This window comes from Motacilla alba, chromosome 7 (assembly GCF_015832195.1).
Source record: "Motacilla alba alba isolate MOTALB_02 chromosome 7, Motacilla_alba_V1.0_pri, whole genome shotgun sequence".
Taxonomy (NCBI): domain Eukaryota; kingdom Metazoa; phylum Chordata; class Aves; order Passeriformes; family Motacillidae; genus Motacilla; species Motacilla alba.
The window spans coordinates 34,813,083-34,829,175 of NC_052022.1; the positions used below are offsets into that span (position 1 = coordinate 34,813,083).

Here is a 16,093-nt window from a genome sequence, read left to right on the forward strand (position 1 = left end):
GAACACGAGCTCATTAGAATTGATAAAGAGTTTGTGGTTTCCCTTTCAAACTCCCACACTATACTTAAATGATCTGATTAGCCATTATCTTCTTTTACATCATTTCAAAATGTCCATAACAGAGATCTGTAAAGAGACTGCAGTAGAAAAATACACGGGTTTTTTTTTTCTTTCTTTTCTGTTTTGCTTTCGCTGTCTGAGAAAACAGGCAAAACCCTTTCCTTTGACACATTTCTGAGTATTCTGGAATGATAGCTTCAGTTTCAGGATGACAACATGAAAGAAGGTAGCACGTTTCTTACCAAGTCTAAAGACTTTCCTTTTACTCCTGCTGTATTTAAAATTATGCAGTTACTGCGTTTTACCCAGTACATCACCCACTTATCTCTGACATTTTGGAGGCCACATATGAGCAGGTATTACTCCCCCAAAAACTGGCTGCTCTAGAGATGCTGAAAGCTTTCAGTCAGGAATTCAAATAGCCACTGCACCACAGTTTGATGGCAAAGACGACATGAAAACACTCACCACAAAATCACCCGTAGTCTGCTCCTCTCTTGCAACAGACAGATCTGCTCCAATAGCACACTTTACCTTAAATAACCTTTGTATCTATTTAAAGGCAGCCTGAATTCATTTCTCCTACTGGCTTCATTCCGGGTAAATAGCTGCTTTGATGTGTTTGTTACACTTTTGTCCAATCACTCGATTCCAGCTCCTTGTTTAAGCCGCAGGCTTGAGGGATGCAATTTTGGTCACACCTTCGTGCTATTGATTAGCAGCCTTTGCATTTAGCACAGCTAATCTGAGAGGCCATTATCCAATAGAAGGGTGCACAGAGAAGTAACGACTGCATAGCAAGAAGATTCTGTTGGTTTTCCAAGAACTGTGCTGTCTGATGCCCACCCCAGATACTAGCAAACAAGCCTTTTTTTATCACTTCAATGCCTTGAGAAGACTGTGTTCCAATTATTTCTCCCGCTGCCTTTTCCTGGTAGTTTTGTGAACTGTTCTCCGGAATTATTACTTACCAGTAACAACATAACAACCTTGACATCCTTATTCACCTCCCTCACTTTTCTGTGAAAACTCAGAGGTTTTATCCATAAGCTGAAATCAATCATACTTCAAACTAAACATGCACTCACAAAAAAAGTCTTTAAACACAGCTTTTCTCTACATGATGGTCCCTGACTGTGCTTAAAGTGTTTTTGGGGGGTGATGGCAACACAGACATACCCAGAACTATGGACCTATTAAAGGCAGCACACACGACTCCAAGAGAGTAATGACAATTATAAGCACGGTGTGCTTCCCCATCACTTACGGCTGTGTATTTCCTGCTTGACTCTATCTACTTACACTGATTCAATAAATAAGAACTCTGCTGAAAGGCAACTAAGCAAGCTTTGTGCTTTTCGGCACTGGAAACTATGTGACTGCAACATAACTACAAAAAACTTTTCGTCTACTTTAAGTGTTAAACCTCTTCTCTATTATTGAGCTAAACCAGCGCAGAAATGCCTCCAACTCAGTGACTTTTCTCAGTGGCAAGAGGGGGAGGGAGAGCCAACCAAACAAAAAAGATGTTTCTTTTCAACTCCAGATTTAGAGTCTAAAGCCAGACAAAACCAGGAATGCCTAAAAACCCTTGCTCTCCAGCAGAGGGAATTTAATTACCTAAGTTACTTCAGGAATGGACAAGGCAAGATAAGCCAGAGCTGCCAAGTATTATCTTTCCTAAAGGCTTTGTAAGAGGGGCTTGTGCCAGGGAAGAATTAAATTAATAAATAAATACATCCTTAGAGTTTGATAATTTTACAGTTAAATAAACTGTTAATTAAAAGGTATTATTTCAATATTTGCCTCTAAGTTACAGTAGTATACTGCTGAAGCCTCACTGTTAACATGCATCCATTACTGCCGTGTCTCCTCCAGGAAAACTAATAATGAATAAATAGTGATGAAATATTACTGCTCTTGAGTTACACAGGTATCTGAAGTGCACAGGTTAACTTGCTCTCATGTAAACAAATCCTGAGACAAATGGTGAAGTGGCCCCCTGAAGACAGGACAGGCAAGACACGGGCCTTTCTTTCACAGTATCTTTCATACATGACAGCAGGATGGAGACTTCACTGCACGAGCTACGGGTGCTGACTGGCTGATACAACCCGAAACCGGGCGAATGAACCGATGAACTTCCTACTAATACATTTCACAGATGTCAAATGTTGTTTCACAAAGCAAACCAACTCCTTTTTCTGCTTAATTGGAAGCTTCCCTGCACAACAGCACTCCTTTCCCGCCTTGGCACAGAAGTGCTGCGCAGAAGTTTCAGTATGAGTTACCCTTCTTTGAATCTCAGACCAGTGCAAAACACTGATATTTTCGCTGCAAAGCTGAGATATTTTCTGCATTAAAACAGAAATTTGTCTGAGGATGTGGAGCCCACAGACCTGGCAAGCAAGGAGATTTAGATTTTCCTAGCCCTTGGCTGGTAACATTTGTTCCTTTGAAATCAAACGGGGAATGAGTCACAAATTAATGCACTGGTTCTCAATAACACAGTCAGGGAATTCCTACAGCAGCAGTCCTGCTACATAAAAACCAGGTCCGGAGGGGCTTCAACATCCCTCCTCGTTAAATGTGTATCTGGGAACTCAACCTTTCTTGTGTGGCAGATACTTTTGATATGCAAAGTACAGCTTAAGTACTTCTCAAACGGGATTTTTCCTTTCCAGCCTCTTAACACAAAATTACCGTGCCCATGCTGCCATCAGAAAGTATTTGCTCTTACTAACAATACCGATTTTCACCCTTCCACAATAGGCTTTTTGTTAATATTCATTTTGTTAAAATGAAACATTTCTCCTGATCCATCAGATGCTGCAACTGCTGTGATTCTGCTCTGTCCCAGGAACACGGGGGAATGATCAGCAGGGCTCCCAACACAGGGACAGCAACGAGCTCCAGCCTGCATTTACCCAAGCGAGACACAGAGCAGCAGACTTTGCTCCATTTCTCTGTTTGTTATTCCAGGGACCCTAACTGCCTCCTTACTGCTCTGATTCACTCAACAGCCTGCACATCACATGAAATCAATGATTTTAGTAGGGGTTTTCTTTGGAAAAAACCTGCTTCCAGACAAGGCAATTTATTATAAAATAGTAGTGACAAATCTCTCGTGAAAAATTCCTGGGAAATCCTGGGTGATTTCAAATTGTCCCCTGCACAAATTTATGACTGCATTCTTAAAACAGAAAAATCTTTTAAGTGAACTTGGCAAAACTGTCAAAAGAATTTAGTTATTGAGAACTGCAAGTGAAACACATCTGTCTGCTCAGAGTAAATTCAAAAATCTCAGCTTCCCTTCCTTGTGCTTGAGTAGGAAAAGAGATGACTTTTCAGAAAGTTAGACTTCAGAACCTAAGTAGACAACTGGACTTTCAGAAATTTAGCCCTAAATTTTTTGATTCAGTGCCAAATTTATTAACATTGCAAAAGACAGGAAGGCTGCACTAGGTTACAAATTAGAAATTAAACCAAAAAAACCTCTAACTCTTGTGGAGTCCAAGCAAAGATCTGAGACTGTCCTGCAGTTAGCACCCCAAAAAAAGCCTAAAAGCAACACACCAGCAGCCCAAAGGAAGAGTGGGGCAAGGCTGATGTCCCCACTGCCTCTGCCCAGGCTGTGCTTTGCCACTGTGCTGCTGCTGCATCCACACAGAGAGAGCATTTATCCTCTGTGCTTCATAAACAATGAGGATGAGAAGCTGTGGAAGCCCAGTCCCCAGAGGTGTCCAAGGCCAGCTTGGATGGGGCTTGGAGCAACCTGGGCTCAAGGAAGGTGTCCCTGCCCATGGCAGGGGGTGGAATGGGAGGAGCTTTAAGGTCCCTTCTCACCCAAACCATTCCATGATTCTATGATGTCAGCCTTCCCTTTGAAATACAAAGCATTTCAAAATCTAGAAGTGAGCTGGATAAGGGACTGGATGCTACAGCAGAGGAAAAATAATATATTTAAAAAAGGGAAAAGGGTCAGCAAAAGGGACAACAACACGTGGACCTTGCAGAGCACAGAAGTATCAGCACAGCTATAGCACAATACGGTTTCTGCTTTACCAGAAACAAAGAGCAAGGAAATTTTGATTCAGGCCCACAGCAGAAAGCATAAAGAGGTGAGAAATCACTGAGGTTCCTTCTCATGATCTCAGAAAACCTGGATTATTTGCCACTTGTCCTTCCCCCCTTCCCTTTCCATCCCTGAGAACAAATCCCTGGAGTATCCAATGGCATGACTAAGTCATCTCCTGCAGTAACAAAAAACTGATAGAGATCCTGCAACTTGAGGAATGTGCTGTGGAGTATGAAATTTGGACCAAAAGAACACAGTATGGGAAAAGAGGGCAATAAATGCAGCTCATGCTATTTTTCTGACACAAGGATGTGGCACATGAGGGAGGGGGTTACCCTGATCACTAATGCAGGGATTGCATCAGGCTCAATTCCCACACCAAGCGTTTTATTTATTTTCTGTCAGCAATGACAAATAAATAGAAAGGCCTTCTCCTGGTGCCCAGGCAGAGTACGAAAACACTTCACCTCAATTAGCAGTTTTTCAGAGAAATGCTGTGTTTGGCACAATCAGCAGTACCACGGGCCCCGTGATGGAGGGGCCACAGCCCAGAGCATCATCTGGCCCACAATCTGAGGGATGAACGGGCAATCCTCACCTTGGTCTATCACAGGAAGGGGTGACTGCACACCAGGATCCCAGATGGGACACTGAGCTCAGGTACTCTGGCCTCATCCGTGACAAAGATTATTTTCCCCATCCCTGTATCTGTTTGACTGAACTACCATAATCTGGCAGGGAAGACAACTGCTCTTCAGGAACAAAGGAATAATGGCTGGAGAAATGCCCCTCTGTGTGCATAGCGCAGCCAGAGCCCACAGCACAGCTTCTTGCCAAGCCTCGATCCCCTGTGCAAGGAAAGCTGCACTCATCCCAGCACACACACAAATTACAGCCTCTGCTACGGACCACAGCATTTTGGGTGACTTACATAAAATGCTGACAGGTTTTCGGGGAAGGGAAAAGCACTTCAGTTTCTGCCAATGCAAACAACTGGCCAGATCATGCTCTGGTTTTGTGCAGTTAAAGAGGAGAGTAAAGCAGGATTCAGCTCCCAAAACATACTTAAATTGGCTTTGAGAGGTAGGGATGTACATGCCACTTGGATTAGCTGATAAAGAATGTCATCTGTTTCCACTCACTAGGGACAGCCTCCCTTCTCTCCACCATTCTCCCTTGGGCTGCAAAACCAGACTACCCACAGGTCAGGGCTCATTCCAGAGCTGGGGCCAGCCCATCACGCCCCACTGCTGAGGAAGTGGCAATATATTTTAAAATACTGCGCTTTACAAGATAGATACCAGCAGTATGTTAAAAATATGCCTCAAAATCCAGGATGTGGAAATCCAAGCAAACTTCTCCTTCTGTTGTGGACAGCAAAGTAGCAGCATGTATTAAAAAACAAACAAACAAAGCGGAGGGAAAAAAAAAAATCCCCTGCAAAATTTGCCAACTGGTTTACCGAGAACAGAGCACCGAGCTGCGCATTAAAAGAAATGCCATTTCTATATGCTTGAAATCATCTGTATAGAACAGCACATCCCAGCTCCTCTGCTCTGATGGGAAAAGAGTCAGAGCTCTCTGAGGAACCAGCAGTAGCCCGAAGGAAAAAGCTACCAGTTATGCAATTGCTGCCCATGCACCCGCAGACGGCCGTCTCGCCCGCACGCAGAGGAGATTTTGTTTCTTTCGCTTCGAATTTACACATCTTTCTTTTAACATGAAAAAGGCAACTTGCCTGTTTTTAAAAGATGCACCAGCTATTCAGTATCTCAGAAATTCAGACCATTTAATTAAGTACCTAAATCTAAATTTAGCACAGCTAGTTTAGCTGCTCAAGTTCAAATACACGGACTCTGATGCACCTACAATACATATGCTCAGATACGTGCAAGCGCCAGTGAAAACTTTTTGGGAGGTTGAAAGCTGGAGACTCAGTCTGGTACATTCTTGTTTCTCTTTCCCTCTTCTAGTAAGAGCATGTCAAATTGTTAATCAAGGTTTTGATTCTCCAGCTAATGCTTTTCCCCTCTCGTAATTCCTGTCTAAAATCATGAGAGCATCATAAACGATACTGCCATTACACACTTAGGTCAAGTTTTTATCAATACAACTCATATACAGGAGATTAACTATGTAATATATATTTATTATGCCTCTGTACAGAAATTCTATTGATTTCTTGCCCATCAAGGGCACACTACTGGACTACAAACTACCAGGTTTACAAAGGGATTACACAGTCTTTCTAACTCTAGATCTCCACCTTTCTTGTTATATCTTCGCAGTGTGAGTCTCTCACCCCATTCAACAATAGCAAAGATAAAAAGCAAAATTTCCAAAAAAACACAAGCAACAAACACCCGCTGAGGCTCCACCACAAAAACCTGTGCTTAACCTTAATAAGATTTAAGCATGCATCCGAAGTTAAGCGTATCTTGAAGCCCTTCAGGTGACTTACATGTGCTTAAATCTCATAAAAGTTCAGCACAAGCTTAAGTGCTTTTTTGAATCAAAGGTAGGCTGCTGCCAGACCAGAGAGCATCATCTTCTGGCACCACCTGTACGCTTCTGTAGGAGGTGACTATTGCTCCCACCTGAGGAGTGGGCAGCACAGGGGAGTGAGTACCAGCTTCCTGGGCACACCAATTTACCATATTAGCCTAAGTCCCCCGAAATACCCCAGTTTAAGCTCAAGGCCTCATTTTTCAAACCACAAAGACCCGCCCAATCAGCATATTGCAGAGGTTCCCTGTGCCTCTTAAATTCTCAAACCCACAAGCCTGATAAGCTGTTTGGGACTCCAGATAATAAAAATAGAAGTGCTGGGAGAGACCAAGCACTGAAACCTGCCTCCAGAATGGCACTGAGGTGGTGTGGGGGAGCCAGGTTGGTGGCTCAGCTGAGGTCTCCCTGAGGGAGCTGTCACACAAGCAGCAAGCCCACCCTGGCATCAGGATCGCTGGGTAATGAGTGGCCCCTCTAGGGCTTGCTCATCCCAGGCCCAGCCACTTCCACAAGAAGTGTGAGAGCCCCAGGAAGCTGCTGGTCTTGTCCACCTGTGAGCACCTCCAATGGAAGAACATCTAAGACTCCTCTTAAAGGCTCAAAAGCTTTGCACTGCACACACACGAACAACACAACCCATCCGCCCCCGTGCCAGAGAATGACTCCCACCACGGTGCTCTAGTCAAGAACAGTAAGAAAAGCAATTTCCAGACTTTTGCACTGTTTTTATGGACAAAAGGCTAGAAATCAAAGTAAAGGCAGCACCATGCTCACCAGCAAGAGAGCAGCACCAGAGTTTGGAAAGCAGGAAGAGAAACAAAACCAATGGAGCCCATTTTCCCCTCCCCAGCCTCCTGCTACCCCAAGAATGAAAAAGGAAGAGTTAAGAGTTGTCAGGTAACATCAACATCGCCACAGATTTTCTTTCAGCTGCTTACCAGTGTGGCTCCTTTTATGTACCATTAGCACATTGGGCCCAATGCAAACCATGCCACAGACGTCACATTTCAGTTTACCATTCGGAAGCCGGATTCCTCCCTCGCTCGATAGCTCCTGCATCTTTCTGTTATCCACCATCTCGTTACTCCCAATGAAGGGATCTTCCAGGCTGCTTCCTCCATCGTGAGCTCTGATAATATCTTCATGAATCAGGGGCTTCCTGTCAAATTCCTCATCACTTTGCATTTCTAGCTTTACTGAATTTGCTGAAATTAAGAAAAAATAAAAAAAAAGTTAAACCCATGTATTTTCCAGATTCCCAACTACTAATATAATGCTAAACTTTTTACTGTTATCAATATTAAATCACAGCCTTGAAGCTCAAACCATCATCAGCTTCATGGTGGTGATGGCATCAAAAGTTAAAACCGCTTATTTCTTTAAGCCTTTGGTTTGGTTTTTTTCAATTCCTAATTTCTATCCCTATTTTAAATCTTAAGAACTCAGGTACAGTGTGACCCAGACACCAAAAGATCCAGAGATGCAGCAGGATTAAGAACTGACCTCCTGCTTCTCAACTTGAACCACGAGAGCTGCCTCCTCCTCAAGGAGCCAAAGCCAAAGCCAGAGCTGCTCCTTCCAGGCCTCTCCTGCCCAGTGCCCCGAGAGGCAAGGTTCCCAAAGGCACAGCACAAGGAAACAAAGCAGGACTGTTCCAAAGGCAAAGATCTAGTGAAGCCAGGCTTGTGGGCTGTGCCAGTAATCTCCCAATCACCCTGCCTGCACGGACAGGTTCCCTGATGGAGGGGAGACCAGTCTCAGGATGAGCCTCCAGTGCTTTTTTGCTCCCACCTTCTGATTCATGTCAATGGGACACTGCCAAGGCAAACAGGGCTGCAGCGAAGCCTACACGGCTGGATTATTTATATTTGCAAGCGAAATACGTGCAGTTGAAGAACTTTCACATCTGCCTGGTGAGACTGGCAGGCTCACTGCTGATTTCTGTGATCCTCAGGTGACAGGATAAACCTCCTCTAACCGCTGAGAGCTTGTGGGATCAGCAAGCCTTTAAAGGAAACAAATGTACCGCGTTTTTCACAAAGGGGTGTCAGTGCAGGGGTGTTTTAATCACCGAATGCCCCCATTTCAAAGTCTCAAGAGTTGGTCAAAACTGCCTAAAGGCCTGTCCCAGAGGCAGAGCCTCCGTCCACAGTGTCAGCCAGAAGGCAAGCCCACGTGCCTGCTTCCCTAAGCCTTGATCCTGCTGAGGGGTTTAACAAGGAGGTGATTCAGCCTTTGTATCTAAGCAGTCTTTGACCTCTGCACTAAGGCCATTGGCACGAGCGCTGGTGACAGCAGCAGACCTGGAGCACAAATCTGTGCCCTGGGCCTGCCCGGCGTCACCAAACTCTGGTCACATATACTCCTTGGCAACTGCCAAGGGGTCCTCATCCATGAACCCAATGTCAGACTTTTAGGTAAACACTCTGAGGCATCACAGTTTCAAACAGCTGGCCTGGAAATGTCAGAAGGAAAAAAACCCTACTATTTAGAGTTCCTCCTTCATCTTCCCTTCTTCCCCTTCCCAGAAAACACAGGGTTCAGAGACTGATGTTGACACTGCAATTCTAAATCACTGGTGTTACTACCAGGGAAAGCATAATGAACAGAGTAAAGGAACCAGAGACCAAGCAATGGTAAGATGTTTCTTTTTAATCATAAAACTGTTGAAATATCTTCCACTACTCATCAAGGCACTAATGGGAGCTAAGAAATGAAAAGAAAGTACTGCTATGAGAAAGCCAATCCACAGCAAGGACACTGCTGCAGCAGATCACAGCAGACCAGTCTCAGAACAGGCACCGCCATCCAAATGGTCTTTTGTAACTACAAAATATTTGAGTGCATCATTTATAGAAGGGAATTAATATTTTTGTTGCCACAGAGATGCATTTATTGTTATTAAAAGAGTAAAAAAAACCAGCCCAAACTGAGAGGTCAGCTAGGACGTGGCTGCAGGCAGTGCCCCGGGGTAGAAACACTACAAGAGGAGGCAGTTTGCATGGGGGAGCAGGAGAGGACTGGCCCCACCATGGCAGCAAGAGGAGCCATGGGAAGCCATCCTGCCCTGGTGCCAAGTCCAAGGGGCACAGCCAGCAGCCTTCTGACCGGGAGCATCTACCCTTGTGGAGGGGCTGAGCAGAAAGGAGGAAGAGCTCTGGCAGCTCCGTGGGCTGTCAGGGAAAGAGCTGAGGTCCCAGACCCACCTCCTCATGGAAAGCACACACTGGTGATTTATGGACAGCCCACTTTCAGAGGGAAGGAATGGCAGCTCCCTCTAATAATAGCAGCCTTTTGGGGCATTCAGCAAGTCTGAGAATGAAGCCCAAAGAAACGGTTCGCTGGCTTTAGGAGCAGGATTTCATACACTCGGCCACACAAGTAGCTACAGCAGAGCCAGAAAGAGTGCCCTGGGCTCCTCATCTAAAACCCCAGGTTGCTGCCACGAGCCTGCACGCTGTCCTGGCACAGTGCTGCACAAAATATCCAAAAGCCACATCCCAACTGTGCATATTTACATGTACTCACAAGAGAAAGTCTAGGATCTTACGTGTTTTCTTACGTGTATAATTTTTTGTCTGTTTCTCTGATTCGGAGGAATAAACACTTGAGTGCAGTTAGTGCTGAGCACCACGACTTCCCATTCACAGCTGTGCAGCTCTGCCTGCTCAGCACACACAAGAACAAGGCTGGGAGAGCTTACAAATGGGAAGACCACTTACTTTATCTTCCTTCCCCTAGCACTTCTTTCTGCTGAACGATGCTTTCACGCAACGGGATAAGCGGCACAACCGAGCGGCGCGAGCCGTTTGCCGAAGCACAGCCTCCCCACACACACCGAGCTCACAAAGCCCAAGGAATTCAAGCTGCATCCTTCAAAACATCCCAGCTATTCCATGAGCTGTGCAGGCTGTTTGCTCTTCCTCCTTGCCTCACCTTCGTGCACACAGAGCACTGCCACAGCCATTTTCAGAAACCCTCTGGTAGCTGCAGGAAGGTTTCCTCCAGCTGGGACCAGGTCTCCAAGGAGGGGAGCAGGGATCTCCTCGGCTCGTTGCGAGGGCTTTGCTAATCAGGTCATCTCCTCTGCCTTACATCATACGGGTGTATATACTAGGCAGCTTGCAAACAAACAGGCACTTAAATGGCATATAGTTTGTTTTCCCTGTTCTCAGCCAGCCTCAGAAGCTGCAATCATTTACTAGTGGCACTCTCTTTGTTTTCACCTACAGCACTGAGGGAGCACAATGAACTCTGCTGCAAAGGAAAAATAAATGTTCGAGGATGTTGATGGCTATCCTGCATCACACACAAGGCCCCGCATCCAGTTTCACCCTGTGCTCCCTTGCCTTTCTTGTTCACAGGCTTGATAAAAGCATAAATAAGTAAATGGATTTTGTTGGGGTTTTTTTAAGTTTTTGGGACATTCCTAAAAAAAAAAAGAACCAGCAAAAGAGATAGCAGGGATAAAACTGTAATCCAGCTCACTGCAAAAGCATGAACTTGAAGTCAAACCATTTCCCTCCAGCTAATATACGTTCCTTCTACTTTTTCCAGTGTGGCAAAACATCTTGTAGGGAAAAACATAAGACAAGGACCACAAAAGCTTCTACTTGGGAATCCGAAGCTAATGGCATGTATTCGCCAGTCCACACATTAATGTCACTTTCTTTTTCATTTTTCTTTTTTTTTTTTTTTTTTTGGTTTAGTGGGTTGGGTTTTTTTTTCTTTCTTTTTGTTCAGCACATAAATCAGCTGATCCTGAATCACACTTTATCCTGAGTGGCCAAGTTGAATACAATTATTGTTAATGTCTCATAAGTGCCAATTAAACTCCAATTCCCTGTTAAACAGTTTCCTGGAAACTTTTCAGTACAAAAATATTTCCTTCACCCACAAATTAGTGTGGCTACAAACCAGAAGTTGGAAGGTTTACCTAAAAAAAACATTCTTGGTATTTCATCCTCTGTCACGGAAATTTTTTCTCTCAAAAGTGAGATGGGGGGTAAAAACCCTTCTGTCTTGCTGAGAGATTTGATCCTCAGGTGGAGCGTAAAATAAAGCACTGGACGCCTTAAGCAAGGAACAAGAGTGCAATTTCCACTAAGAAACAAAATTCCTCCTGTCACACACCAGGGAGAAGGCAGCAGGACCGTACCCCTCTGTCTCCTCCACTGTCTGCTGTCCTAGGTCAATGCTTATTTTATCTGTGGCCTTGGAAAGCCAGGCTGGCCACTGTCACCCAGGGTTTGTGGTCTCCAGCTGGAGGCTGGCCTTTCCTGGCAGCAGCCGTGCACCACCAGCCCCTTCCTGCTGCCCCCGGAGCAGCAGCAAGTCAAGCCAGACCCCTCAAGGCCTCCCACACCTCTTCCCCCATCGCCCTTTCTCTCACCAGCAGCAAACAAAGCTTTGGCCTAGCTTCAGCAATTCATCCTTGAGGAGGCAAAATTCAAACCTGCCGCCCCCGAGGAGCCTTGGATGGCTCCGTGGGCGAACACGGTGAAGGACATTCACAGACACAACGTGTTCCCTAACCAAAGTGGCCAGAGAGCGGCTGCCAGGTGGGGCACCAGCCATCCCAGGGTCTGCTCCAGGTTCCCTGTCCAGAACGGACAAAAGCAGCATTCAAAGCCCAGATGATGTGCAGGTCTTTGCACCCAGATGCAAAGAAATGATGAAATTGTTACTTCCCTCTGGAAAACAAGGCTGAGCCCCAGCTACAGCAGCACAATGACAGGCAGCCTTGTGCATACTGTCCTGTCAGTGGTCAGTGACACCGTCTATTTTAATCATGCACTTCTCCTGGGCAGTGGATTAATGACATTGCTAATTGGCAGCTACAGACAAATAGAAAATGACCCAGTTTCTAACAGGTTTTGAACTCAATTCTTACACATCACAAGCCCTGGAGTTGATGTGTCTCTATGCTATTAAACTCCCTGTTTCTACACTATCAAAAGCACTCAGCAAGGGTGAGTGTAATACAGTTAATTTTAAGAACCAGAATGGCAAACCGATGAGTGTTTTGTGAGACGAAAATTAAAGGAGAAGGGGGGAGAACCCTTCTGTCTTGATGGATTTTGAAAGTTCAAGGTAGGCAATGCCAGAAGTTGGAAACAATGATCTCTGGCTCTTGTTCAGTCTAAGAGCACTCTGGTAGCAAAAAGAGTCCTTAAAGAGGGTGTTTACATCACTCCAGAAGTGTAGTGAGACTTTAATGCATGTTCAAACATACTTTCCTCATGAAATAGTACAAAATAATCTCGCGTGAAAGAAAACTTCATCTTTGAGTTTCTTGTTGCTGATAGAATTTGGGCCTTAGTTAATGACTCTTTTCAAGTTCATTTCAGCTTAATTGTGAGCTATTAAATGTGTAAACAAGGGAGCACCAGCAAGTCTCCCCTTTTTAAAAAGGAAAAACACACACAAGGGGTGAGAATGCCAGCCAAGCAGTGGCAGAACAGGGCACAGAATTGGCTCTGTTGTCACCTCACAGCCACAAAGTACTTAGCCAACAGGTTGACATTAAAAAGCAAACAGCTTTAGGAAAGGCTATTTAGTTCCTGAGAAATGAGCAAGGTCCCCCCTTGTTTTGAGGAGCAGGCATCACTCCAAAGCTGTGATGCTGAGGAATAAGCACAGGCAGATCTGCTCCAGGCACCAGCAGCACATCTGCTGCTCAGGAGAAAGGAAGATGTCTCTTCAATGGCAGCTGTGGGCAGTGCTGGCCTACCACCACTGAAACGGAAGATGTTTCAGTCAAGAGTTAGAAAGGTGTATTTCAAAAGAGCCAGTTTTGCTCTCACAGTAGATTGAAGCTTTCTGGAGTCTTAGAGAGGAGTGAAGCTGAATCTGGATGGAACAAATGAAGGTGAATGTCACCTGCAAAAGAGGGAAATTACCCAATTCTTTCCTTGACTCAAGGAGCAAAATGTGCAATCACGGACATTCCCAATGCTGGATGTCAGATTTGCTTATTGAGAGCTCTAAAGATTTTGCTTTTGGCCACTGAGCCAGGGCGATGGTAGATGGTGATACCATCTTGTCACAAGAGACCTCTGCAGAGTTCTGTTCATTCACAAGAGTTCAATCAAACCAAACAGCTCACAACTAATAAAACAAGAGGAAGGAATGTTTTAGAAACTTTGTGCCGAGTCCTTTTCTGCATGCCACAAACGGGATTCTTCAAGCCCACAAGGAGGTGCTTAATGCGCCAGAAATTCAGTGAGAACTGATCGGCTTATTTAGGGATCCTTAGAAATTTTTAGTTTTCACATTGAAGAATCTCAGTTTAAGCCTGCTACCTCTGAAGTCAATTTAAACTCTCACTAAATGCAACAGAAGACTTATTTCATATCTTCTGGAGGTGGTGTGTGCAGTAAGTGTAGACTAACAGGTCTGTTACACCCAAGTTTAGTTTAAATTAGGATGCTGTTGCATAGCTAAGCCAAGCTTCAGTCAGGTTTTAGCTGACACAAACTGTGGTTGCCATCCTCCCTCAATCCCCACCCCTTCCATCTTTTATACTGGCACCAGTGATCACGGAACTGGGTGCTACACCAATCTGGTTGAAAACCAACCTTCCTGAGAAAAATCAACCCTTTTCAGCTGGATCGGGCTCCTGACCAGCCGTACTGTGCCATCACAACAACCAGCTCTGGCTCACGTGGAGCAGCACCCCAGATGTCACCACACTCTTTCAGCAGCAATGGTTCTAAATCACCAGGTGGCTTCTCCCAGCTCAGCTCTCCAGGGCCAGACACAAAGAATGAAGGCTGCAGCACTAAAATGCGTGAAACAACTTTTAAGCTCAAATGGCCATACAAGCTTATGCAAATATGAAGCTGAAAAGACCACAGCTAAAGGTGGAAGGGCTCTGATTTAAGCAAACAGCGTCCCAGCAAGAGCAGCATTAAGAGCTGAGATCTCTTTTCTATCCCAGGGCACAATTAAGATGGTTTCAGTGACACACATACCAGCAATCCTTCCAGTCTCCCACAAGGTGACATTCAGTGAGATTCCTGCTGAAGTCCAAAGGCTGGGACACTGAGTAAGGAGTTCCCTGGTGGAAGTAAGCATGGCAGTACCTAGCCCAGAATCTGCCCCGGATGCCCAGCCTTCAGGCACGACTGTTTGCTTACCACAAGTCACCCATGCTGCATACCTCCATCTGGCAAGAGTATGAAATCCTAATTGAATATATATGATTGCTCAGTGTCGCAAGATTCCTCTCCAGAAAGACCTCAGGCCAAATTTCACCCACAAATGCATCTACGCAAGCGGCACTTACACAAGCTGGAGTCGTGTATTCATATCCCAGGGTAGGAAAAGTACTCCTGATGACCCAGCCTCCCCCTCCCTGTGTGCCTGTACTTCCAAAGCAATATAGTGCAACAAATGCTGTGCTTAACATAATATAAGGTTTCTGCCAAATCCCTATAGGTGCAAGGAGGAGTTTCCCTTTGCCATTCCCCCTACCCTTTTGCAGGGCCAGAACCTGATCCCTATGCAAGATGAGTGAACACAGCAGAACTCTGCTCCTAGCTGCTGCCCCTCTACAGATGCTCAAGCTAACTCAGATGATAGTCTTGGGCTCATGGATTTTTCCCTAAGGTCAAACTAGGAGCAATTGTTGGATATATCTTTATATCCAACATATTGTTCTGCTTTTATTTTTTTTCCCTGTTTTGATGGGGTGAGAGGCAGCAGGATGTTTCCTTTTCCTCTCCTTTTGTACAAGACATGGTTCTTTTGAGAAACGTCATCTGGCAAATTCTGTCTTTACACAAGACCTGCCCAGCCCTCGTGCTCCCCTGCTCTCTCCTCCTGCATGCTGCAGCCATTGGGACTCTGTGCCTTTGTGTGAATGATTCCCCACTTGTTTCCGAGGGGTAGGTGATGCTGGGGGCAGTGGTGCCCAGCAGGTGCTCTCCAGGGCCCCTTCCATTGTGCAGTTCCATGTCACAGTGGCTGTGCAGCGCAGGAGGCAGCTTTGGTGCTGTGGGTGGTCTCCCACAGCCTTTCCCTTGCCGACCTAAAGCAAATCTCTTACTGTCTGCAATGTGTACATTAAATACTGTCAGTCTCCTCTCCTACCACAGTTCTTTACTTCAGTAGAGCTATTTCTGATGCACACAGAAAAGCAGAAAGAGGAGGAAAAATAAAGGCTCAGTCCTGTAGTGAACCACGCTGTTTCTCAAAACATTAAACCATGAACACTTTTTTCAGACCAGTTCAGATTCTAATGAGGGAGCAGAAGAAACACTCAATTGAGGAGTGACACAACACTCATCCCTAAGAGGCTACTGAGAGCTTTATATGGTACAAAAACTAGAAGTTTGTACTGGAAAATGCTGACAAACTAAGCCATATATGGATAACCCCTTATAAACAAAAATAAAGTGATTGATAACATCCATTTGAAGATACCAAAACCTTATTGGCTCA

General features: G+C 45.1%; 1 protein-coding gene across 12 annotated transcripts in view; it reads right to left on the bottom strand.

The window, feature by feature from the left end:
- Window positions 1–16,093, bottom strand: part of IKZF2 (IKAROS family zinc finger 2) — a 114,030-nt gene that overhangs the window by 44,464 nt on the left and 53,473 nt on the right. For 10 of the 12 annotated variants that reach the window (XM_038141905.1, XM_038141908.1, XM_038141897.1 and 7 more), the window contains one exon: window positions 7,585–7,851. In XM_038141905.1, coding sequence (XP_037997833.1) covers window positions 7,585–7,851 — 267 coding nt within the window. The remainder of the gene's footprint in view (window positions 1–7,584; window positions 7,852–16,093) is intronic. The other 2 variants (XM_038141909.1, XM_038141904.1) reach the window with 1 other exon arrangement.